Below are 26,410 nucleotides of genomic sequence, written 5' to 3' on the forward strand. Positions count from 1 at the left end.
CACAGGGTTCAAAGCCTGGTGACTAAGGCATGCCCCGGCACCAAAACCAGTATCTAAGACTGAAGACTATACACCCCCCAATCTAATAAAGGAAACGTAATACTAGTACAAATTTTAACACTAAAACTATGACTAAAAGTGAGTACCAACCATATATAAACAGTGGTGAAAATCTTGAGGTAGCAAGATCAGACACTTCAACAACCGTCACGGGCAGTAAGAAGGAACTCAGGGGGTCGTGCCTGGCTCTGCCCTTTATTCCATTATAGAGCAGTGTGAGGAAGAAGAGGGCGCATACCCCACCCTGATGGACACCACGGAAGGAAAAATCTCTGAAAATGCACTGGGCACACACACCTGAAGTGGAATGGACATATGCGATCACTCCAAGTACAAAATCGAATTGAATTTAGAACGGTATATATGGAAATAATGCTATTTAATAAAAATCAAACAATGACAAAATATGCAGAGATTAGCATGAATTAAATGCCACATGATTAACTTAAATTCATATGCAGTTTGTCATGGGTGAAAGAAACATGAATGTTGGGTGGGGCAGCTATAGGATTTCAGCCCCTACAAATCTAACATGTTCTACCTAGAAGCCTCAATTAAAATAGTGGTTTGTATTGGGCACGGCCCACAAATTAAAATGGATTTGCCACAAATTCTTCAGTACACATAATTCTATAGTAGGCAGCGAGACACCAAAGACATTGTCAGGCCATTTTAAATCCCAATTTCAGATTGTGTAAAAATAAGGATTTATAAAACTTAAAAGTCAATAGAAAAGTTGTTATACATTTAAGGAAAAATTCCAATGAAAGTTTTTTATTTAAGTATTTCCCCTGCAGTGATTGCAAGCCAAATGCTTCAGTATTTTCCTAGTGCATGAGAACCAGGGAACAAAACTGTCTAGAGACAAAAGTAAAAATAATTAATTAATTTTCATATTTCAAGTTGTGAAAAATGCATTAAAGTAAACTAAGGGCTTGTCTACCTTTGAAAGTTAATTTGGATTAAGTTAGGGTATGTATTTAAAGCACAACAGCTATGCCTGAATAACGCCACATATGAACATTCTTATTCCAGAATAGCTACACCTGAATAATGACGGGTTTCAGAGTAGCAGCCGTGTTAGTCTGTATCCGCAAAAAGAAAAGGAGTACTTGTGGCACCTGAGACTATCTGCTCAAATAAATTTGTTAGTCTCTAAAGTGCCACAAGTCCTCCTTTTCTTTTTATATCTGAATAGTTATTGTGGAATAACTCCTGGTCTAGACAAGCCCATAACATCTAACTATTGAAAAGTGAACTTTCTTAGGCCCAGATCCTGCAAACATGTTTTACTTTATGCACATGAGTAGTCCCATAAGTTTTAGAGGACTACTCATGCAAGTAAATTTATGGACATGCCAAAATGTTCAGAGGAATGGGGTAAACATATACGGAATTTTTAATCTGAGGATGTCAATTTAAATAAAATACAAACTAATATTTACCAGGGGAATGCTAGCATTTCATTCATTTCCTACATTTCACAAGGGCCTCTTTTATTTTTGCAGATAGCTCACACGTGTCCAGTCATACCCAAATACTGTATCACTCTTCCCTCCCGCCCCCCCGGCCCTCCCTAAAAGTCAGCCAGCTGTTACAAAACTCCGACATTTGTTAACACAATTTACTGTCTGATACTGCAAAGCAAAATAGAGACAATTAATAATAATCAGAACTGAAGAGTCTGAGACAGCTTATGAGCACAGGATTATATTAGTTGTTTAAAAAGGACAAACAAGTTCCTGCGTCAACTAACACAAAACAAAGGGCAGTGATGTACATAACCAGTGAGGAAAGAGACTCTCTCAATGTCTTTTGTAGATTACTGTGTGAGTGACAGAAGCGGCAGGAGCAAATACCTCTTTTCATTTGCTCAGCCTGTTTGAGAAGAATAGCTATGCTTGCCAAGGAAGCTGCAGCTGTGCTCCAGCTCAGTTTAATCACTGTGTATGGCTGAGAGTTAATTAGCTGCCATTCTTACTGGTATTTGTTGTTCTAATGAAGATTTGCATAAATGTAAGACTACTGGGTAACTGATATTTGATTTTTCCCTTCAAAGAGGGTGGGGGGGGGAAGGAGGGAACTCACACATCCTAAGTGTTTATATTTGTGGGATATTCAGTGTTGCCTTTCCATTTGACCTGATCTGCTTCTGCCTGTTTGATGAACGGTGAACAAAGAGTTCAAGGTTGCTTATCGACTTGAGCCCCCTGCTGGGTCTCTGCCTCTAAATTGAGGCAGTATACCTTAGAAGAAGGAAGGACAAAGTGGATTGAAAATTGCTCCCAGCTAATAGAGAATATATATACAATATTTCTCCCAGATGTGCCAGGGCTATTTTCAAAATGATTCCCCCACTCAGAGAATGAGGGAGTCAATTTACAACACCGTGTTCCAATTAGATTTCAGGGAATGTCTAATCCAACAGTTTGTTAATGATAAAATATCATCAGAACTGTACTCAGAAAATGAAACAAATGGCACAAGCAGGAGAACTGTTATAGTGCAGCCAGAAATAGAAATAAGTAGGGCTATCACATCAGGCTGTACAATGAAAAATAAGAGCCCCTAAATTTGTCGAAGTCTTCAATTTCAGAAACATATCACTAAAATACAGAGTTCACATGTACGTAAATTACCAAGAGTAGGAATAAACAAACAATCCAAAAGACAGGAAACAAAGAGCTCAACATTTCACATTCAGGAGAGGTGAGCTCACAAAGCAAAACATAGGAATACTATTCATTCCTCAAAATCAAGCTATGAAATTCACAAGACACAGTAAGCAAATCCCCATAGAGTATTTAAAGGGATACTTAACTTAAAAAATCAAAGTTCTGTACAAAATATTTTATCAACTACAGTTACAATAACACCCAAGATTACTATAATTGACAGAGATTACAGGAAAAAGAACTCTTCTTTCCTCAATCTTCTTTCCTCAGTTGGGGATCGGTCCTGCTTTGAGCAGGGGGTTGGACTAGATGACCTCCTGAGGTCCCTTCCAACCCTGATAGTCTGTGATTCTATGATTCTATAATCTTTTTGAGTTTGTTTACTTTGTGCGCTTGACAGCATTCTTTGTATAGTCCTGTTTACTGTTTCCCCTCTATACTCATCCAATTTCTGCTGTTATTTTGTGTGGGTATTTCACACAATCACAGGGGAGGGAAAAACATTAAGAAAAGAAAAATCTGATTGTAAAACTACAAAAAATGGAAGGGGAGCAATGGGACAGGTGAAGTACCAGAAATTACTTTTAATCCACTATTTGAAACAGACTATATTTTTGAGTTGATAGTGTCCCTTTGGAGACCAGACCCCCCCACACCCCCAAAAAGCAACAACAAAAAACTATGTATATTTCCAACTTCTAACTCTAACACAGCTTTCCCACTGACTTTTGAAGTGCCCACATATCACTAATAGAAAACTCCATGTTTTCCATTAATGTCACCATACCTTTTATGACAGGTTTCAGAGGAACAGCCGTGTTAGTCTGTATTCGCAAAAAGAAAAGGAGTACTTGTGGCACCTTAGAGACTAACCAATTTATTTGAGCATGAGCTTTCGTGAGCTACAGCTCACTTCATCAGATGTTTACCGTGGAAACTGCAGCAGACTTTATATACACACAGAAATCATGAAACAATACCTCCTCCCACCCCACTGTCCTGCTGGTAATAGCTTATCTAAAGTGATCAACAGGTGGGACATTTCCAGCACAAATCCAGGTTTTCTCACCCTCCACCCCCCCACACAAATTCACTCTCCTGCTGGTGCTAGCCCATCCAAAGTGACAACTCTTTACATAATCAAGTCGGGCTATTTCCTGCATAGATCAAGGTTTTCTCACATCCCCCCCACCCCCATACACACACAAACTCACTCTCCTGCTGGTAATAGCTCATCTAAACTGACCATTCTCCAGGTTTAAATCCAAGTTAAACCAGAACATCTGGGGGGGGGGGGGTAGGAAAAAACAAGAGGAAACAGGCTACCTTGCATAATGACTTAGCCACTCCCAGTCTCTATTTAAGCCTAAATTAATAGTATCCAATTTGCAAATGAATTCCAATTCAGCAGTTTCTCGCTGGAGTCTGGATTTGAAGTTTTTTTGTTTTAAGATAGCGACCTTCATGTCTGTGATTGCGTGACCAGAGAGATTGAAGTGTTCTCCGACTGGTTTATGAATGTTATAATTCTTGACATCTGATTTGTGTCCATTTATTCTTTTACGTAGAGACTGTCCAGTTTGACCAATGTACATGGCAGAGGGGCATTGCTGGCACATGATGGCATAGATCACATTGGTGGATGTGCAGGTGAACGAGCCTCTGATAGTGTGGCTGATGTTATTAGGCCCTGTGATGGTGTCCCCTGAATAGATATGTGGGCACAATTGGCAACGGGCTTTGTTGCAAGGATAAGTTCCTGGGTTAGTGGTTCTGTTGTGTGGTATGTGGTTGTTGGTGAGTATTTGCTTCAGGTTGCGGGGCTGTCTGTAGGCAAGGACTGGCCTGTCTCCCAAGACTTGTGAGAGTGTTGGGTCATCCTTTAGGATAGGTTGTAGATCCTTAATAATGCGTTGGAGGGGTTTTAGTTGGGGGCTGAAGGTGACGGCTAGTGGCGTTCTGTTATTTTCTTTGTTAGGCCTGTCCTGTAGTAGGTAACTTCTGGGAACTCTTCTGGCTCTATCAATCTGTTTCTTTACTTCTGCAGGTGGGTATTGTAGTTGTAAGAAAGCTTGACAGAGATCTTGTAGGTGTTTGTCTCTGTCTGAGGGGTTGGAGCAAATGCGGTTGTATCGCAGAGCTTGGCTGTAGACGATGGATCGTGTGGTGTGGTCAGGGTGAAAGCTGGAGGCATGCAGGTAGGAATAGCGGTCAGTAGGTTTACGGTATAGGGTGGTGTTTATGTGGCCATTGTTTATTAGCACTGTAGTGTCCAGGAAGTGGATCTCTTGTGTGGACTGGACCAGGCTGAGGTTGGTGGTGGGATGGAAATTGTTGAAATCATGGTGGAATTCCTCAAGGGCTTCTTTTCCATGGGTCCAGATGATGAAGATGTCATCAATATAGCGCAAGTAGAGTAGGGGCTTTAGGGGACGAGAGCTGAGGAAGCGTTGTTCTAAATCAGCCATAAAAATGTTGGCATACTGTGGGGCCATGCGGGTACCCATAGCAGTGCCGCTGATCTGAAGGTATACATTGTCCCCAAATGTGAAATAGTTATGGGTAAGGACAAAGTCACAAAGTTCAGCCACCAGGTTAGCCGTGACATTATCGGGGATAGTGTTCTTGACGGCTTGTAGTCCATCTTTGTGTGGAATGTTGGTGTAGAGGGCTTCTACATCCATAGTAGCCAGGATGGTGTTATCAGGAAGATCACCGATGGATTGAAGTTTCCTCAGGAAGTCAGTGGTGTCTCGAAGGTAGCTGGGAGTGCTGGTAGCGTAGGGCCTGAGGAGGGAGTCTACATAGCCAGACAATCCTGCTGTCAGGGTGCCAATGCCTGAGATGATGGGGCGCCCAGGATTTCCAGGTTTATGGATCTTGGGTAGTAGATAGAATATCCCAGGTCGGGGTTCCAGGGGTGTGTCTGTGCGGATTTGATCTTGTGCTTTTTCAGGAAGTTTCTTGAGCAAATGCTGTAGTTGCTTTTGGTAACTCTCAGTGGGATCATAGGGTAATGGCTTGTAGAAACTCGTGTTGGAGAGCTGCCGAGCAGCCTCTTGTTCATATTCCGACCTATTCATGATGACAACAGCACCTCCTTTGTCAGCCTTTTTGATTATGATGTCAGAGTTGTTTCTGAGGCTGTGGATGGCATTGCGTTCCGCATGGCTGAGGTTATGGGGCAAGTGATGCTGCTTTTCCACAATTTCAGCCCGTGCACGTCGGCGGAAGCACTCTATGTAGAAGTCCAGTCTGCTGTTTCGACCTTCAGGAGGAGTCCATCTAGAATCCCTCTTTCTGTAGTGTTGGCAGGGAGACCTCTGTGGATTAGTATGTTGTTCAGAGGTATTTTGGAAATATTCCTTGAGACGGAGACGTCGAAAATAGGATTCTAGGTCACCACAGAACTGTATCATGTTCGTGGGGGTGGAGGGGCAGAAGGAGAGGCCCCGAGATAGAACAGCTGCTTCTGCTGGGCTGAGAGTATAGTTGGATAGGTTAACAATATTGCTAGGTGGGGTGAGGGAACCATTGCTGTGGCCCCTTGTAGCATGTAGTAGTTTAGAAAGTTTAGTGTCTTTTTTCTTTTGTAGAGAAGCAAAGTGTGCGTTGTAAATGGCTTGTCTAGTTTTAGTAAAATCCAGCCACGAGGAAGTTTGTGTGGAAGGTTGGTTCTTTATGAGATAACAGAACGCCACTAGCCGTCACCTTCAGCCCCCAACTAAAACCCCTCCAACGCATTATTAAGGATCTACAACCTATCCTAAAGGATGACCCAACACTCTCACAAGTCTTGGGAGACAGGCCAGTCCTTGCCTACAGACAGCCCCGCAACCTGAAGCAAATACTCACCAACAACCACATACCACACAACAGAACCACTAACCCAGGAACTTATCCTTGCAACAAAGCCCGTTGCCAATTGTGCCCACATATCTATTCAGGGGACACCATCACAGGGCCTAATAACATCAGCCACACTATCAGAGGCTCGTTCACCTGCACATCCACCAATGTGATCTATGCCATCATGTGCCAGCAATGCCCCTCTGCCATGTACATTGGTCAAACTGGACAGTCTCTACGTAAAAGAATAAATGGACACAAATCAGATGTCAAGAATTATAACATTCATAAACCAGTCGGAGAACACTTCAATCTCTCTGGTCACGCAATCACAGACATGAAGGTCGCTATCTTAAAACAAAAAAACTTCAAATCCAGACTCCAGCGAGAAACTGCTGAATTGGAATTCATTTGCAAATTGGATACTATTAATTTAGGCTTAAATAGAGACTGGGAGTGGCTAAGTCATTATGCAAGGTAGCCTGTTTCCTCTTGTTTTTTCCTACCCCCCCCCCCCAGATGTTCTGGTTTAACTTGGATTTAAACCTGGAGAATGGTCAGTTTAGATGAGCTATTACCAGCAGGAGAGTGAGTTTGTGTGTGTATGGGGGTGGGGGGGATGTGAGAAAACCTTGATCTATGCAGGAAATAGCCCGACTTGATTATGTAAAGAGTTGTCACTTTGGATGGGCTAGCACCAGCAGGAGAGTGAATTTGTGTGGGGGGGTGGAGGGTGAGAAAACCTGGATTTGTGCTGGAAATGTCCCACCTGTTGATCACTTTAGATAAGCTATTACCAGCAGGACAGTGGGGTGGGAGGAGGTATTGTTTCATGATTTCTGTGTGTATATAAAGTCTGCTGCAGTTTCCACGGTAAACATCTGATGAAGTGAGCTGTAGCTCACGAAAGCTCATGCTCAAATAAATTGGTTAGTCTCTAAGGTGCCACAAGTACTCCTTTTCTTTTTGCGTATACCTTTTATGCTTATTCTAAAGACTCCTAGACTATTAGTTTTCTTTTCTTTACATTTGTGTTACCACTCCAGCTGTATCAAAAGACAAGCCTCTGCTCAATAAAATGTATAGTGAGAAGTGTGCACATGAAGTCCCTCCAACACATCAGTAGGGGGTGTTCTAAACGCCAGAAATAAACATGCCTGAAGTCACAAGGTATTTAGTAACTGTCCAGTCTCCTTCACTGTTTCAGCTTTTAACTAGGACATTGTGAGCGTTACCAGGACCTCATTTTTCCTGTAAGTTTGGGCTGCGTTATTTCAGTCACCACAGGTAACTATATATTGGACTCCTTTTTACATCTAACTGCAGCTTTTTGTATCACATCTAAGGCAACCCCAAATGAAGGAATTTAGCCAGTCAAACACTTGCCTTCCCTCAGAATTTCATTGTGAGCCTTGAGATATTTTAGTGTTTTTCTTAAAGCCCCAGCTCCTGGGGGACTGTGATTACATGGGAAGCTAGTTTTCCTTCTTCTTTTTTTTTTTAAAGTAAGTTTCTAGCCCTCATGGTTTGGAAAAAAAAAAACAAAACTTCAAAACATGAATCTTAAAGGCTTAGAAACCAGAAGGCAAATAAAAAGACTCCAGAATGTAACATGGTAAAAATCTCATGACATGTCAGCCAATGTCATGATTTTGGGGAGCCTGACTCATTATTTTGGAATGTCTGGGATTCTCAGTCATACAACCAGACTCATTCCTTGGTCACTGGGGGCAGGACAAAGGGTGGAGCCACAGGTCTAGCAGTCAGTAGGAAGCAACAGGGTGTGTGACTGAAAGTTGAGCGGAATGGTTAACCACTATACTCGTTAATAAGAGTGACTGCCTACTCTCTGCATTAATGCTTATTATTTGTAAACTATTTTGTTAGCCTTCCACCAGAACTGGTACTATTATACTCTTTTCAGAAGGATGTCTAAATGAAAACTTTCCATTTCAATGTTCAGTAATATTATCTGTCTGTAATAGCCCACATTTCTCAAATAGCATTTACCACTAGGGATATATTAGGGATTAAACTCTTTAGTTTGAAATAGCGTATTTTGATTCTCAAACACTAAAAATGCACCTGCCCTTCTGACAATATGTTTTCTCTTTAATTTATGTCATGTATATTTTTTCACTTAGCATTGTAGCAATCACATGCACTAAATTTTAAATCTACATCTATTTCTTTTTTTTTTTAATACAGTCGTAAAACATTGTACCAAGCAGATACTAATAGATAACAGAAAGCTAGATGTGAATGAATGCAAAAGTCAAACCAGTGTTATTTTCTTACCAGGGTTGCAGTCTGTAAGAAGTGAGCAGATGGAGAGGAGAACTTTAGAAATGGTTAATGCTGGACTCCAGTTGTCTTTTAAAATGTCAAGGCAGATCACTCCTTGGCTGTTAATATTACAGTGATAGATTCTTGTCCGAAATGTAACCTAGAAAAGACAGTGTCTAAGTAAAAAAGGTGTTTAAAACTAACAATTCCAGTATTATTATTATTATTTATTATTATAAAGTAGTTACAAAATCTTATCAGTTAAAGAACATTCTGCTTTCCTGAGGCCTGTGTAACTTTGTAGAGTGATACTACTATGCTGCATTCAATTAAAAGTTGTGTAAGTTTTAGGATATTTACTATTGTTCAAATTCTGCACCTCTCTCTCTGGCTGGTAACAGAACCGGTTTGGTGTCAGTGTGCAAGGTTGGGACATGGTTCCAGAGATACACTTGTATGGAGTCTCCTGACCTCCCTTATTTCTGCACAGGGGCCACAGAGCACATTTTAACCACTGATCTGGAGTCATCTCCATGAAGTCGCTCTACAGCCATTTCTGCCTTTGAGGGGAGGAGGAGGAAGGATTTCTCCCACATCCCATCCCATCTGCCTAGCACCTAGCTCAGCTGATTGGATTGGGTGTTGGACAGCTTAATGACTGGTAGAAAAACCTGACATAAAATGTCCTGGGGCTAGGTAGACAAATTCTTTAGGAGAGGCTGACACAGTAACCTGATTTGCATTTCCAAATTTAAAATCACAAATGAACCAATGGAATTGCATCTACATATCTTTTCTTTTGTTGTTCATATTATTATTTTTTTGATGTTTGTACCCATTCTAGTTCACATAAAATGAATAGAGCCCTGCAAATCCACGGGTATCCGCTTTATATCCGTGGACTATTTCTGCAGATAGCAGCACGGATGCAGATACAAATTTTGTATCCACACAGGGCTCTGACGGTAAGAGCCAGGTGGGCAGCTGTGAGGAACCATGGCATGGACCCTCCACCTGCCCTGGGTGGGAGGCCTGGGGGGCAGCAACACAGGGCAGGGACTGCTCAGGCCCCCCTCCCAGGGCAGGTGGAGGGTCCGTCGCGGCTCCCCACAATGGCCCACCCGGCTCTTTCCGTGGCTGGGCTGGGACTCCAAGCCACCTCCCGCAGCAGGAGCCAGGTCAGGGAGAGCCATTCTGGCAGCTGTGGGGAGCCTGGATCCCTCCACCTGCCCTGGGCAGGGGGCTGGGACACTGGGCGGGGGGCTGCTTGGGCTCCTGCCCAGGGCAGGGGAAGAGACCCAGGCTCTCCACAGCTGCCCATGCGGCTCTACCCGACCGGGTTCCGGTGGGGAGGATACCTTGGCCCCCAGTGTAGAGCCCTGCAAATCCATGGATATCTGCAGACATCCGCATCTGCGGATGCGGGTATGCACAGATAATATTTGTGGATCGTGGATTGGATGTGGATACACATTTGTGTATCCGAACAGGGCTATACAAGTGAACCTACACTGAACACACCAGAAGGGTAGCCTGCCCTTCCTTTTTCTGTGCTGGAGTAATGTGTGTACCTGTTTTAAAGTGTGTCCTGAATATACAGGACTTTTATTTTCAAATAATTTCAGCTGTAAAAGAAAGGTGTGCGGTTATTGGATAGAAAGGGACTATGTAAAAATGACATCTTGGTGTTCCTTAGTTATTCCCCATCAGCAATTTGTTTTCCTATTAGATTTACTCAGATGACAAGTCAAAACAAGATTTTTATAATGACTTGCTCAACTTGGCAGCTAAAAATCAAGATGTATCATTTCTGTGGAATATCTCACCAGCAACAATAACTTTCTGGAGTCTAAATTAAGTCAAGAAATGAGTGGATTATGCATTAGACAGTACTGACAGCAATAAAAACTTGATGACACCTCTGAATCTACTCTTATTTTAGGCCAGGACAAAATTTCTGTTTTCAATGGGATCCAAATGGGGACATTTGTCAGTAAACTAAGCAGATGATACAAATATGTGCAATAACATACTGCTATTTTAATCATGTAAATATTCTTTAACTGGTTGAACACTTCTTCAATCCCTTTACCTCAGTCGTTCAAATAGCCTTGATAAGAGAAAGGAGTGAAAAGCCAGAAGCTTTCTGTTGGTAAAGCATTGGAGGCAATGAAAAATACTTCTTCCTCATCACTACGTTTTCACAACAATCTAGAAAGGCAATATTTGGATCCCTGATTGCATGAATCAATGAGTTATGTAACAAAGAACCAACTATATCAGGTTTAACGGCTTTTAAATACATTTATGCCTAAGGTTATTATGAACTCATAAGCTGATTGAGCAGTTTGCTAGTCTATACTCCACATATCTATGCTTTATCTATGTGCTTTCAATTAATCTTTTTCAGGCTGGCTTACCTACGTGCTTTCTTCTGATACCTTTATAACCCTTTAAAAATATTCCTGCATCCTGCATCTCCAGCCCAGTAAGTTACTACAGCAAGAAAATCTATCTGGGAAGAAGGCACAGAGACATTGTGCTGGCTACAGGTCAGATGAAAATCTCTCTGCTATAAGGATATTCACCAAAGGCTGGTTCTGTCCCATTGACATCACCAGAATGGTATAAATAAGCCACAATTTAGGAGACAATTGGAAATATTGTTTCCTCCTCCAGGTGACTGTCCTGACTCTGTAGCAGGCCAGCCTCCATTGCAGCCAACTTGGGAAACTAACTGCAGCTGAAAATTGCTAGAAAGTATAAATGAGACAGGAGCATCTCATTCCCTCAGACACTGACTCCCACATATCTGATGTTGTATGTGTCACACACACAATCTGATGTTTTGCAGGGCTATCTCCATCTATGGTGAAGAGACAAGAAGCCAGCGGACAATATTACTCCAGGGGTTTTACATTTTCTACAATATGGTCAGATTTTTACACTTGATACCATTTAAATGTGTCCCGTAAAGGATGCAGTCTAATGTTTCCATTTATTCCTTAATACAAAAGCCTAAATAACACTCCTACTAACATTCAAAGATTTATGGGTATATGCAGGAAGTTATCATCAGACAAATGAATGATAGATGAGTAATTTCCATTTCCCCAAAGATATCTGTCCTCTATGGACTCATTTTCTTTTATACTGTAGTGCATACAGAATATCTTATTTTCACAGGATATATGTGCAGGTCAGGGAACTGTACTTTACAGAAATGGGGGAAAGATAGGACAATTTTCTGAAAACAATAAAAATATCATAGAAGGTTTTAAAGGTAACCTGTAAGGAATTTAAATGAATTCAAACAATTCTGGCAATAAATAATAATAATGATAAATACATGTATCTAGTGCTCCACAGCAAAGTTAGTTGGGTTCTATAAACAGAATAAAAACAAAAGTCTAACCTCATTAAATAAAAACAAATCAGGTTAAGAACATAGGAGCAGCCATACTGAGTCAGACCAATGTTCCATCTAGCCTAGTATCCTGTCTTCCAATAGTGGCCAATGCCAGGTGCCCCAGAGAGAAAGAACAGAACAGGTAATCATCAAGTGATCCATCCCCCGTCGACCATCGCAGTTTCTGGCAAACAGAGGCTAGGGACACCATCTCTTCCCATCCCGGCTAATTGATGGACCTATCCTCCATTAACTTATTGAGTTCTTTTTTGAATCCTGTTATAGTCTTGGCCTTCACAACATGCCCTGGCAAAGAGTTCCACAGGTTGACTGTGCATTGCGTGAAGGAATACTTCCTTTTGTTTGTTTGTTTGAAACCTGCTGCCGATTAATTTCATTTGGTGATCCCTAGTTCTTGTGTTATGAGGAGTAAATAACACTTCCTTATTTACTTTCTCCACACCAGTCATGATTTTATAGACCTCTATCATATCCTCCCTTAGCTGTCTCTTTTCCAAGATGAAAAGTCCCAGTCTTATTAATCTCTCCTCATATGGAAGCAGTTCCATACCCCTAATCATTTTGTTGCCTTTTTCTGTACCTTTCCCAATTCCAATATATCTTTTTTGAGATGGGGCAACCAAATCTGCACACAGAATTCAAGATGTGGGCATACCATGGATTTAAGTAGAGGATATATGACATTTTCTGTTTTATTATCTATCCCTTTCCTAATGATTCCAAACATTCTGTTAGCTTTTTTGACTGCTGCTGCACATTGAGTGGATGTTTTCAATGACTCCAAGATATCTTTCTTGAGTGATAACAGCTATTTTAGACCCCATCATTTTGTATATATAGTTGGGATTATGTTTTCCAATGTGCATTACTTTGCATTTTTCAACATTGAATTTCCTCTACCATTTTGTTGCCCAGTCACTCAGTTTTGTGAAATCCTTTTGTAACTCTTCACAGTCTGCTGTGAACGTAACTATCTTAAGTAGTTTTGTATCATCTGCAAATTTTGCCACCTCTCTGTTTACCCATTTTTCCAGATAATTTATGGATAGTTTGAATAGGACTGGTCCCAGTACAGACCCCTGGGAGCACCACTATTTACCTCTCTCCATTCTGAAAACTGACCATTTATTCCTACCCTTTGTTTTCTTTTAACCAGTTACCAATCCATGAGAGAACCTTCCCTCTTATCCCATGACTCCTTACTTTGCTTAAGAGCCTTTGGTGAAGGCCCGTGTCAAAGGCTTTCCAAAAATCTAAGTACAGTATATCACCCTTGTCCACATGCTTGTTGACCCCCTCCAAGAATTCTAGTAGATTGGTGTGGCATGGTTTCCCTTTACAAAAACCATGTTGACTCTTCCCCAACAAATTGTGTTCATCTATATGTCTGATAATTCTGTTCTTTACTATAGTTCAACCAATTTGCCTGGTCCTGAAGTTAAGATTACTGGCCTGTAATTGCCAGGATCACCTCTGGAGCTGCTTTTTTTTTTTTTGAATGGCATCACATTAGCTATCCTACAGTCATCCGGTACAGAAGCTGATTTAAATGATAGGTTATATACCACAGTTAGTAGTTCTGCAATTTCACATTTGAGTTCCTTCAGAACTCTTGTGTGAATACCATCCTGGTGACCATCCTGGTCCTGGTGACTGGTTAATTTGTAATAAGGAAAAAAAAGGGATTGAGAAGAAAGGAAATATGTATTTAGAGCCACGAGTAGTCATGGGGCGGGGAGGAAAACTTTAGTACAATGTGAAAAGCCAGGTTGGACGAAGAAAGATGAATTGGGATGTGGGGACTGTTTTCCATACTGAAAGACCTTCCACAGCAAAAGCTGCAATGCCCACTTCACACATCCTAAGTAGAAAAAGTGGTGTGGGTGACCTCAGAAAGTTGACTGCACAGGACTCAAGGATCAGGTTTCAAATATTGTCAGTGCCAAAACCATGAAAAGCTTTAAAAACCAATCACAATATGCACTGAATGTCCTCAAAAGCTAGACTAAGGAGCACCCAACCCATAATTAGCTTAGCTAATTAGTAATGTTTGGATTATTTTCATGTCAAAATATCTAGCCCTTCCCCTCCAAATGATGCTTCAAACTGCACTGTATCAGTGATGTCACCTCAGTTATAGAATCTGAATAGAGAATTGAGTTGGTCTACATCATTTCAGGCATATTTTAAATAATAGAACAGCCCTATACTTCAGGGACCCAAACTTGCAGTCCTCACTCAGACAAAATTCCTATGGCCCCCAATTCTTAAGTGGCTGTTCTGTTTGAATAAAGATTTTAGGAGCACAACCCTGGGGTGCAAGGAGTTGAGGTACATGGGGAAAAGGTCAAAATGAATGCTGCACTTTGTGAGTCTAAGCCTATGTCTACACGATGCACCTTTTAGCGATATAGCTGTTCCGCTATAGCTGTGCCACTAAAAAGTGTGCAGAGTAGCCGCTCTTTGTCGGCAGGAAGAGCTTTCCTGCTGACAAAAAATTTCTAACCACAACGAGTGGGTGGTAGCTTTGTCGGCAGGAGAGCTCTCCCGCCAACAAAGTGCTGTTCACGTCGGCACTTTTTGCCAGTAAAACTTCTGTCATTCAGGGATGTGTTTTTTTCACACCCCTGAATGACAAAAGTTTTACTGACGAAAATCCAGTGTAGACAAAGCCTAACTCTGGAGTTTAGGTGGGAGTAGCAGTTCTGGTTTTAGTCGGTCAAACTTTGTCCATTCCAAAAGAGAGAATCATAAAACAAGATCAAGCCAAAACTCTTTAGTCTTTAGTCAGAACTACTGCAGAACAGTCTAAATTTAAAATCCCTATATCCCTGCGAGTTGCAATAACCTTTATGTTAATTAGTATCCTTAAATTCCTTATAGAGGACAACTCAATTTAGTGTGTATTATGCCTAGGACTAAGGCTGCATTTCTAAGACAAGGTGATCCATCTCTGTTTTCTAACTACAAAATTGTAGCATACATAATGACAATTAATTAGGAAGAACAACAGCTGAGATACTTAATGGATTACCATGTAAAGTGCACAATAAATGACTGACCATATGATGCTCACCGTTAAAGCAGACTACACTAATGTGCACAAACAAAAGGACTTTATTTATTTGATTTTTTGTAAACATTTCAAATAATCTAAATTTAATAGGTAATGAATACCCATAGATTTACTGCATAAAGAGAAAACACCGACCATCTGCATGAGAAGGAAGTATTACCTTAAAACTATTTTATTTAAGCTACACTGCACATTTTATTTATCAGATGTGAAACTAATTAACTGTTAAGAAATCTGAGGCTGAAATCATTCTGTGGTTTTTGTAAGGCTTCTGTTTTTCAGTTTTAACTGCCAAACGCCAATGAAACAAGAAACAAGAAACAAACAAAAAGAGCAAGAAAGCAAAATCGATGTTCATCCAATAACCACCATCAAACCACCAATACACGTTGGGGTAATGCAGACTCTGGGTGTGCGATTTCTAAACATGTGTTGCTCTTTAATTGGTCCATGGTGGAGCACACTAAATGTTCTATAGAGGAGGGCACTTTAACATAGTGCTGTTTGAAACAGGGAACATTACGAAGAGATTACTCATTACAGTATATACAAAGAGAAAGCCCTGAAAAACCTGTTTTTGGATATCTACATAAAACTCAAATTGCTAAAAATAACCCCCCAAAATGAAATTAATAAATCCCCCAAAACAGAAGACCTAGGTTTCTCTAACAAAAGGCTCAGTGCTTAATATGGCTTGCTAGAAGTGATAATGATTCCGTGGAGTATATAACAGTGTTCATGTCCATCACCTTTTAATTGTGTCCAAAATGAAACAATATCTACTTATGATAATGATACAGTATATTAATGGTAATTATGAAGCTGGCTAATCACCCACTCCACCTCAGTGGAAAGGCCATTAGAGGCAAAAGAAATATCATTTGAAGTAAACAGAGCAATACTAAGCATATATGTACCATATAAATATTTTCAATTGACATGCAGAGTTGGTAGGTCTAAAGATGGATTCTAGTACTGTAACTATAACAAAGAGCAAGTCAAGATGTTCTAAGAAGCTGTGTAAAGAAGTCCTTTGAAAATAATGGAAAGGGCAGAGGAGAACAAAGAAAATGGAAACATGTCCAGGTCACAGAGCTTCAGGATACAGAGCAATATTGAGTGATGTAGAGAGTCAAAAGCTTTCTCAGATAAAGACAGACAATACAAGTTTCTGTAAGATGACTTTATTCCTGATGTTATGTTGTGTGATTATGGAATTTAAAAAAGGCTGTGCCAGCCAAATGAAAGACAAAAAACAAATTTGAGAGATGTATTGGCTGTTATTTAAGCATTTTAATAAACTGTTTCTGTGGATAACTTTATGACTAGTTTAATCTTACAGACCAGCCATGTCTGTCACAATAACCCCCAAATGTAGCCTACCAATCTTTCCTTTTGGGGTATTGCCAAAATGCCCTTTCATGATAAGCTAAAGAAACCTATCTATTCTGACAGAAATGTAGTCAAACATCACACATCCAATATATTTAATTATTATTTTTTTAAACAATGTACTGTTTTTATGTGACTGAATTAACTGGTCTATAAAACTGCTGGACTATCAATAAACATTACACAGTTTCTTTCCCAAAGGGAAAGTTGGTGAGTGCCACCCAATCTCTGAGGTACAAAGAATTTCCTTCAAGAAACTGGGCACCCCCAACTTACATTTTGACAACTTAGAGCACTTTGTGTCTGCTTGGGGAGAAGGAAAGAGAGTGGTGGTGGTAGGAGTATCTAAGTTTGAGAGTGGGGAAATGGCAAGAGTTTATTTTGTACATGCGCCCTGAGTTTTGGATGAGATCGTTATAATCAAATATAAATAAACTACAGCTGTTGATTAATCGCAGTTAACACACGCCATTAACTCAAAAAAATTAATCGCAATTAATTGCAGTTTTAATCACACTGTTAAACAATAGAATACCAACTGAAATTTATCAAATATTTTGGATGTTTTTCTACATTTTCAAATATATTGATTTCAATTACAACATAGAATACAAAGTGTACAGTGCTCACTTTATATTTTTATTACAAATATTTGCACTGTAAAAATGATAAACAAAAGAAATAATATTTTTCAATTCACCTTATACAAGTACTGTAGTGCAATTATCTTTATCGTGAAAGCGCAATTTACAAATGTGGATTTTTTGTTGTTATGTAACTGGACTTAAAAACAAAACAAAGTAAAACTTTGGAGCCTACAAGTCCACTCAATCCTACTTCTTGTTCAGTCATTTGCTAAGACAAACAAGTTTGTTTACATTTACAAGAGATAATGCTGCCTGCTTCTTATTTACAATGTCACCTGAAAGTGAGAACAGGTGTTCGCTTGGCACTTTTGTAGTCGGCACTGCAAGATATTCACATTCCAGATATGCTAACATTCACATGCCCCTTCGCTTTGGCCACCATTCCAGAGGACATGTTTCCATGCTGATGACGCTTGTTAAACAAATAATGGATTCATTAAATTTGTGACTGAACTCCATGGGGGAGAATTGTATGTCTCCTGTTCTGTGTTTTACCTGCATTCTGCCATATATTTCATGTTATAGCAGTCTCGGATGATGACCCAGCATGTTGTTCGTTTTAAGAACACTTTAACTGCAGGTTTGACAAAATGCAAGGAAGATACCAAGGTGAGATTTCTAAAGATAGTTACAGTACTTAACCCAAGATTTAAGAATCTGAAGTGCCTTCCAAAATCTGAGAGGGACGAGGTAGGGAGCATGGTTTCAGAAGTGTTAAAAGAGCAACACTCTGATGTGGAAACTACAGAACCCGAACCACCAAAAAAGAAAATCAACGTTCTGCTGGTGGCACCTGACTCAGATGATGAAAAGGAACATTCATTGGTTTGCACTGCTTTGTATCATTATCAAGCAGAACCTGTCATCAGCATGGATGCATGTCCTCTGGAATGGTGGTTGAAGTGACATATTAATCTTTAGCGCATCTGGCATGTAAATATCTTGCAACGCTGGCTACAACAGTGCCATGCGAACGCCTGTTCTCACTTTCAGGTGACATTGTAAACAAGAAGCAGGCAACATTATCTCCTTGAAATGTAAACAAACTTGTTTGTGTGAGCGATTGGCTGAACAAGAAGAAGGACTGAGTGGACTTGTAGGCTCTAAAGTTTTACATTGTTTTATTTTTGAATGCAGTTATTTTTTGTACATAATTCTACATTTCTAAGTTCAATTTTCATGATAAAGAGATTGCACTATAGTACTTGTATTAAGTGAATTGAAAAATACTATTTCTTTTATTTTTACGGTGCTAATATTTATAATAAAAATAAATAAAAAGTGAGCACTGTATACTTTGTATTCTGTGTTGTAATTGAAATCAATGAAACATTGTGGAAAACATCCAAAAATATTTATATAAATAGTGTTCTATTATTGTTTAACAGCATGATTAATCACGTGATTCATTGCGATTAATTTTTTTAATCACACGATTAAGCACTTGACAGCCCTAAAATAAACAAACAAATAAATAAAAGGAAGCTTAATTTGGCATACTGAAAATATAGTGGGAAAGAATGATAATTATGAAACTCAGAAGAATTAGAAGGTACTTGAATTCCCAGAAAACCACAGTGCTTTACAATGCCATTTTATATCAGACGTGACCTTTGCTTGTACTGATAATATATATGTCCTCCTCCTCTCCTCTGTCTTGTCTCTTTCTATGTGTATCACAGTCCTCTGGTGCTTTCTGGTGTTCTCTGTGATTCTGTCCCTTTGATGGGCACTGAAGTTACTCCAATGGGGAGAAGGAAGAACTGCATCTGGACGTAACCTCCGCTGAAGTCTGCTGTGTACTGCCATGTAGTTTCAGTGTCATGTGAAGGTCCAAACAGTGAAATGGATAGTGTTACAAAGGGTTTGAGAGGGAGGGGAAATGCAGATTATAGTTTTCAGTCTTAACAGACAGCTGCCCTGGCAGCCCTGGATAGCAGGATTAAGAATCGTATTGCTGATTCTCACAATTTTTGTCATGACTCTTCTGATATTTGGTTACTTTTTAATGGTTCGCATACATTTCTGGTTTCTGCCTTCAATTAAGTTTCACTCTTTCCCCAACTGTCTTCTGTCTTCATTTACTGACAATGGGACTGAAGTCACAGGCTGCCTTCAGCAAGATGACCATCATGGCTCTTTCACTTTTATAGGTGAAAGTGAGCCTGCCCCCAGCAAGGACTGTGGATCTTTAATCTTCATATGAAGGCCAAGCAAGGATCAGAATAACAGAGAATGAGACTGTAAGGGCAGAAGGGTTTTTAGGAAACAGGACAAGAAACTATGAGGAATCGGGGGGAATGTGGGGAACAGAAGGTAGCTGAAAGGAGTTGCAGAGGAATGTGGCATGGCTTAGAATGACAATGGGATGGGCAGGAGACTCTGAGCTAAATATTGGGGGGAGGAGGAGCAAGAGGAGATAGGGTGTAATAGAGAGGCTGGGGGGGGAAGGGAGAACATGGAGAAACAGTGCCGGTAGGACAGTGGCTATTCTCATGAGTTAAGTCGGAGGGCTAGAGTGACAGCCGTCACACCCAGAATTATAGGAGAGGGTAAGTAGAGGCCTCTCTGAGTAGTGAATATGGATGCATGCAGTGTGCGTGTGTGTGTATTTCAGTTCATTTTGAACCTGAAATGCTAGCATACAAACTGGAGCGGGTGGGCAGCTTCCCCCCAAAAGATTAACATATCAGAAGGCAGGTGAAAAACAATGTGATTATTTTTTTGAAAAATCTCATGATTTTAAGACAAAATGATTTTTTGGGGTCTGGCATGATTTCTGAACGTAAGGTAATAGTAGGCATTGGAAATACACTTGGTAATACTTAAGAATGCGAGTTTTATGCTTGCTTTTCCCCTGAGATAAATGGCATCTTGAAAAATTAGCTATTATACTGCAGATAAGAAAAATTTGTCCTTAAAAACCAATCATGTATAAAATAAATATGAAAAGAGAAGTAAAAGCTCTGGACAAAAGGAACTGAAGTCTCATATATCAGACTGAATTTATGAAAAGAGCATAAGGCTTGTACCACAGGAGAGGGATTCTATAGTAGATAATGATATTTTGTGCATACAGATTAGCATTACATGACCATCATGTACGAAACATGAAAGAGATATTCAATATTGCTATTAAGACAAGATACTCTAGACACCGTTTGTGATATTTACAAAGAAACAAGACTTTCCTAGCATTCTAAATTGATTTAACGCAGCTAAACTTTCAAATCCTGACAACAATTTTTCAATCAATCAATATACATGTGAGATTTACAAGGAGAAATAGACTTTTCTGTTATTCTAGTTTTGATTTTGAAATGAGTTAGCATTATGAAAGCTTTCAAGTCCTGTGTACCATCTTTCAGGCAGTTGAGATTAAAGTCTTCAGAAAGATTAATGGTAGAGTTGGGATTATGGATTTTATATATCATTCAAATTCAAAATTAAAGGTAGCAGAAGTACAAGGATAATGACAGATATATCCACTTTGTAATAGCTATGAACAAATGGAATTGAGATCATAGGAGATTGAATACAGTCAAATATCTGAGTAGACATTATTAATAAAGATTATTCTTGATGAAAATGCAGACACTGTAGTGACAATTCCTGGAGGTAGTTTTCTTGAAAATATTCTTGTTTCCACAAACAGCTATGTGGGAGAACATGACATGGCCTACTGATTTGTAAAGACTTTCTGTTCTGGAGGGATGGAAACTGCGATAATGAAATGAACCCCCTTCATCTGACAACTTAGAGTGTATGAAATGTTGTGGTATTAATTTGTCACCAGGGGTGAACTTCAGAAGGTTCCCATTTCTCAATGGTGTGCATGCTTAGAAAATTTACCAATTTCTAATATGGAACAAAGTTACAAATAGGATTAGAATGGGTTAGTATTCTCCCAAGCTGACTAAATGGAGCAATATTCCTAGGTATATATGCCTCTACTTCCCAATACTGTAGAGGAAGTAGAGCCAGACATCTTTAGGAGATAGAGCTTTCTGGAAACCTTTAAGCATGAAAGGAAGATATTTAGCAAGAAACAGGAATCTCAAAGGTATTTGGAAAAGAGTTTGGAGAGTCCCATTAAGTCCTAGCAGAACTGCAGGAATATTTCCCTGGCATGACATCTAGATACTTTTATTAATTTTTGCAAATGGCCATTCAGAACAGGCCACCAATCCTTCTATTCAACCATCCACTGAAGCACAAGGAAGATATTTCATCTTTGGGTTGAAGTGAATCCTTGCCTTGCAGAATTTATGCTGTGTTTGTGAATCACGATCAAAATCTCATCAGCATCTGGCTTTTGCAGATGTGCTCTGCTTCACTTGGTCTGCTCCACACCTTATCACAGCTTGGCACCCCCTGACACCAAGATGATGCTTTAAAAAACAAACAAACAAAACACAACTGAAAAAAAAATGGTTAAAAGGTTGAAAAGAACTGAGTTCAAAGGGCAGTGGGGGAGATGGATATCATGAAAAGCAAATCAAACAGCATTCAGTGATATACCACAGAGATTTTTTTTTTTGCTATTTATGGAAAATAAGTTATTGATATTGATTTATAACTAATGTGCTATTAGGTTCATGTCTACCTTTCAGAAGGACACTGACAGGAATAGACAAGCAGAATAATTCAGGACTGGATAGGCAGGATGGAAAATATTGACCTTGGGAGAAGGATTGGTTTGTGTGGAGTGAAGGGAATCTGGTGGACTGGGGCAATACTGTTTAGGTACATGATCTTTTGGAATATAGCTGGGCCACATAGGGGGAATGGCCGTGAAACCTGAAGTGCTACAGAGAATACTATTGTTCCTGAAAGCATACTTTTTGATTCAGTTCAAATGAGCCTCCTGGCTTTACCAATCCCCCAACGCAAGTTATTAAATGTACAAAAGATGGGGATGAAGCATCAGAGGGACTTTAAGAGCAGCAGACACAAAAGAGATGAGAAGATTTTAAAAATGAATGAGAGACATATGGATAATGGTTCCAAAGTCTTTAGAAATTGCTGGGGATGATGATAAAGGAGGAGATGGTTTAAACTGAGGGAGGATTTGGAAAGGGAAAATTTGAAAAAAAATAAGCAAACACTGAGTGGCTACAGGATTAAGTTCTTTTATGTGATGACGAAAAAGGCAGGAAAAAATGAGGAAGGAGGAAGGAATTTGAAAGTATAGAAAAGAGGCAGGAAAACTGTTTGACTACATGGAAGAATAAATTTAAAATGTTATTACTGGGCTCAAAAATATATCGGCCAAATTCCTCCTGGTTTTGGCTTGCACAGCTTTGCACATGTAAATATGTTTTCATATTATTTGATAAATATAAAGTTTTCTGAGTATTAACACTTATGTGCATAGGAGCTAGTACTCAAAAATGCATGAATAGGTTTTGAGTGTGCACAAAGGAACGGAGCCGTTGCCAAATTTCTGATTGCAGAAAACCAAACATCCTTGCCCCACCCCTGTCCCGCCCCTTCCCCCTGAAGCCCCACCCCTTCCCCGCCCCTTCTCCAAGGCCCTGCTCCTGCTCACTCCATCTCCCCTTCATCTGTCACTCGCTCTCCTCCACCCTTGCTCACTAGTTCATTTTCACTGGGATGGGGCGGGGGTTGGGGTGCAGGAGGGGGTGAGGGCTCCGGCTGGGGGTGCAGGCTTTGGAGTGGGGCCAGAAATGAGGGGTCTGGGGTGCAGGAGGAGGCTATGGGGTGGGGCCAAGGGGTTCAGAGTGTGGGAGGTGGTTCCAGGCTGGGGCAGAGGGTTAGGGTGCGGGGGAGAATGAGGGCTCCGGCTGGGGTTGTGGGCTCTGGTGTGGGGCCAGAGATGAGGGGTTTGGGGTTCATGAGGGGGCTCCAGGCTGGGGCAGGGGGTTGGGATACAGCAAGGGGTGCAGGGTGCAGGCTCTGGGAGGGAGTTTGGGTGAGGGAGTGGGCTCAGGGCTGGGGCAGGGGGTTCAGGTGCAGAAGGGGATGCAGGGTGCAGGCTCCAGGCGGCACTTACCTCAGGCAGCTCCCAGAAGCAGTGGCATGTCCCCCCTCTGGCTCCTAGGTGGAGGCACTGCCAGGTGTCTCTGCATCCTGTCCCATCCAGAGGTGCTGGCCCTGAAGCTCCCAATGGCCGTGGTTCCTGGCCAATGGGAGCTGGGGAGTGAGCGCTTGAAGCAGGGGCAGCGCGTGGAACTCCCTGGCTGCCCCTGAGCCTAGGAACCAAAGCGAGGACATGCCACTGCTTCCGGGAGCTGCCCAGAGCCAGGGGAGGCAGGGAGCCTGCCTTAGGCCCACTGCAGAGCCAATCAGACTTTTAGCAGCCCAATCAGCAGCGCTGACCAGAGCTGCCAGGGTCCCTTTTCGACCGGGCGTTCCAGTCGAAAATCAGATGCCTGGCAACCCTAATTACAAGTTCACCAGCAAAGTATTTTTCATAATTTTAAAAATATTTCCCCCCACTTCTCAACACACATACTCTCTCTCTCATTAATGGATTCCATGACATCTGCCAACAGAAAAATACTTTGACATCCATTGACTTCAGTGGGCTTTAGATTAGGTCTTGGAACAATAACTGTGTCTTGTGATATGGGCCTTTGGAACCTCAACCGAAGTCATGTGATTGCATCTGAGACTGGCAAGACATGTTTCTTGCCAGTGCTTCTGTGGTCAAATTTTGGGATTATCAAATTTGACAGTGTTCCTTTAAATGTTTCCTTAATGGTAACAGAGGGTAAAAGCAGCCTTATAAGTCTCAGGAGGAATGTATGAATTCTACAATAGTAACAAATGAGTGACAGGCTGTTTCAATTCTACACCCACGTGCAAGTCACCTACTCAGTATTGCTAACTGCAAGCATTAAAAAAAAACATGAATCAAGGCCCCCTCCCCGCCAAATCTTGATATGGCTTCCAAATCATGAGATTTTTTTTCAGAAAAACTAATAAGTTTTAGGTTCTTTTTATTTGCCTTTTAGTTTTAAGCCTTTTTTAAACTTTTCTTCACAACCATGAGGACTAAAAATGAATTAAAAAAATAAATAAAGTGGAGATTCTCAGATTCACACGACTCCAGAAGCTGGGGCTTTAAGAACAGCACCAAATATCACAAGTCTTAAAATAAAACTGAGAGAGGTGGCAATTCTGCCTACTTACCTACACAGAACTGTACCATGAAGCTTTCTACCAGATAGTCTGCCTCCTTGACAGATTTTTTTTAGGCTATACAAATCAAGGTTAGGAGGACAGATTTAAACAACATACTGACTGCAGCAGTTATCTTGTGACAGGTAGTCACCTTCCCACACTCCATTTCTCAAGGGACTTCCCAAAGGATTTTATACATGAGTCAGTTTCTGAGAGGAGGGAGAATATGCACACTGAAAACATGAACAATGTAAGATTCCTCAGAGCATGTTTGAAGATAGAGATTATTTACAACAATGGATGAAAGCTGTTAGAATAAAAGTCACACAGTTCAAAAAGGAGGTTTAGTAAAATACTGATACTGGTCCTCTGCACATACACCCCCATTTTTTTTTTATGGATAACAACTGACCTTGTTGTAATTGCTGGCCCTGTAATAGTACAATACAGTATCATCAGTTCTATCACCCTTTATCACAATACACGTTGTGACAGAGTCGGGCCAGATGGCTACAGGAGAGTAACAGAAGACAGATATATAAGCCCCAGGCTAAGTAGGTCCCTTTTCCCTGGGTAAGGTAACAGGGAAGGTTCCAGAACAATCAGGAACCTTCTGGAGACAATTAAGACAGGCTGATTAGAACAGCTGCAGCCAAACAAGAAGCTGCTAGAATCAATTAAGGCAGGCTAATCAGGGCACCTGGGTTTTAAAAAGGAGCTCTCTTCAGTTTGTGGTTGCGTGTGAGGAGCTGGGAGCAAGAAGCACTAAGAGCTAAGAATGAGAACGCGGACTGTTGAAGGGCTGAGGTGTACAAGCATTATCAGACACCAGGAGGAAGGTCCTGTGGGGAGGATAAAGAAGGTGTTGGGAGGAGGCCATGGGGAAGTAGCCAGGGAGTTGTAGCTGTCGCACAGCTGTTCCCGGAGTCACTCTAGACAGCTGCATTCCACAGGGCCCTGGGCTGGAACCCGGAGTAGAGGGCGGGCCCGGGTTCCCCCCAAATCCTCCCAAGTCCTGGTCAGACACAGGAGGAGTCGACCTGGACTGTGAATTCAGAAAAAACGGCCAAGCTGAGGGCTGCTGTGAAGCTCCAAGGTGAGCAAATCTGCCAATAAGCGCAAGACCTACCAAGGTAGAGCAGGAACTTTGTCACAACATGTATATTATTTATATGCACAAATGTCTTACAATGACAACTGGAAGCAAGAATAAAGGAGCACAAAACAGTGGTTAGAAAGCAGGATAAGAACTTCCCTATTTCATTAATAAGAAACACAAAATTTCATTATTCATTTTACAAAATAATATAGTCACCAAAATATAATTGAGTGTGGTCTGAAAAAGTCATTATCTCAGGGCGAGAGAGCAAATTGGACCTTTACCTTCTATTCAGAAAGGACTCATTTAATGTGTTTCCTCAAAACTGAAGTGCAGTTTCAACAGAAAGAAGAACCAGATCTTCCTCTCTCATATCTAGCTCTTTAGATAGCCGTATCAAAAAAAAGTATTGTGGTTTAGATTATTTTATGGCTTCACATTTCAGAGAGAGCTTAACGCTACTCTTATCATCTGCATGTGAATATCCCCTTTTGAGTTTTTTTGTTTTGTTTTTTTTTTTGCTAGGGGACTGACATTAACTACTCTTAAAATGGCTGTAATTTTCCAATTTATGTGCCTAAAGTTAGGCACTTTAATCCATATTTAGGAACCTAAATTAGGGATTCTGTGGTGCATGTCTTGTTCTGTGGGCTGAAGAGACCCTGGAATAATTTAGACAGCCCAGGGGGGAGAGGGAAGGCTGTCTAAGGTCTGGTCTATATGCAAAACTTATAGCAGCATAGCTAT

General features: G+C 40.7%; 1 protein-coding gene across 1 annotated transcript in view; it reads right to left on the minus strand.

Annotated features, from left to right (window-relative positions):
- The window catches only part of UBE2E2 (ubiquitin conjugating enzyme E2 E2), a 343,824-nt gene that overhangs the window by 35,609 nt on the left and 281,805 nt on the right, over positions 1–26,410 (minus strand). The window contains exon 5 of the mRNA XM_073333493.1: positions 8,883–9,030. Within this exon, the coding sequence (XP_073189594.1) occupies positions 8,883–9,030 (148 nt within the window). The remainder of the gene's footprint in view (positions 1–8,882; positions 9,031–26,410) is intronic.

Source organism: Lepidochelys kempii, chromosome 2 (assembly GCF_965140265.1).
Source record: "Lepidochelys kempii isolate rLepKem1 chromosome 2, rLepKem1.hap2, whole genome shotgun sequence".
In the NCBI taxonomy this organism is placed as follows: domain Eukaryota; kingdom Metazoa; phylum Chordata; order Testudines; family Cheloniidae; genus Lepidochelys; species Lepidochelys kempii.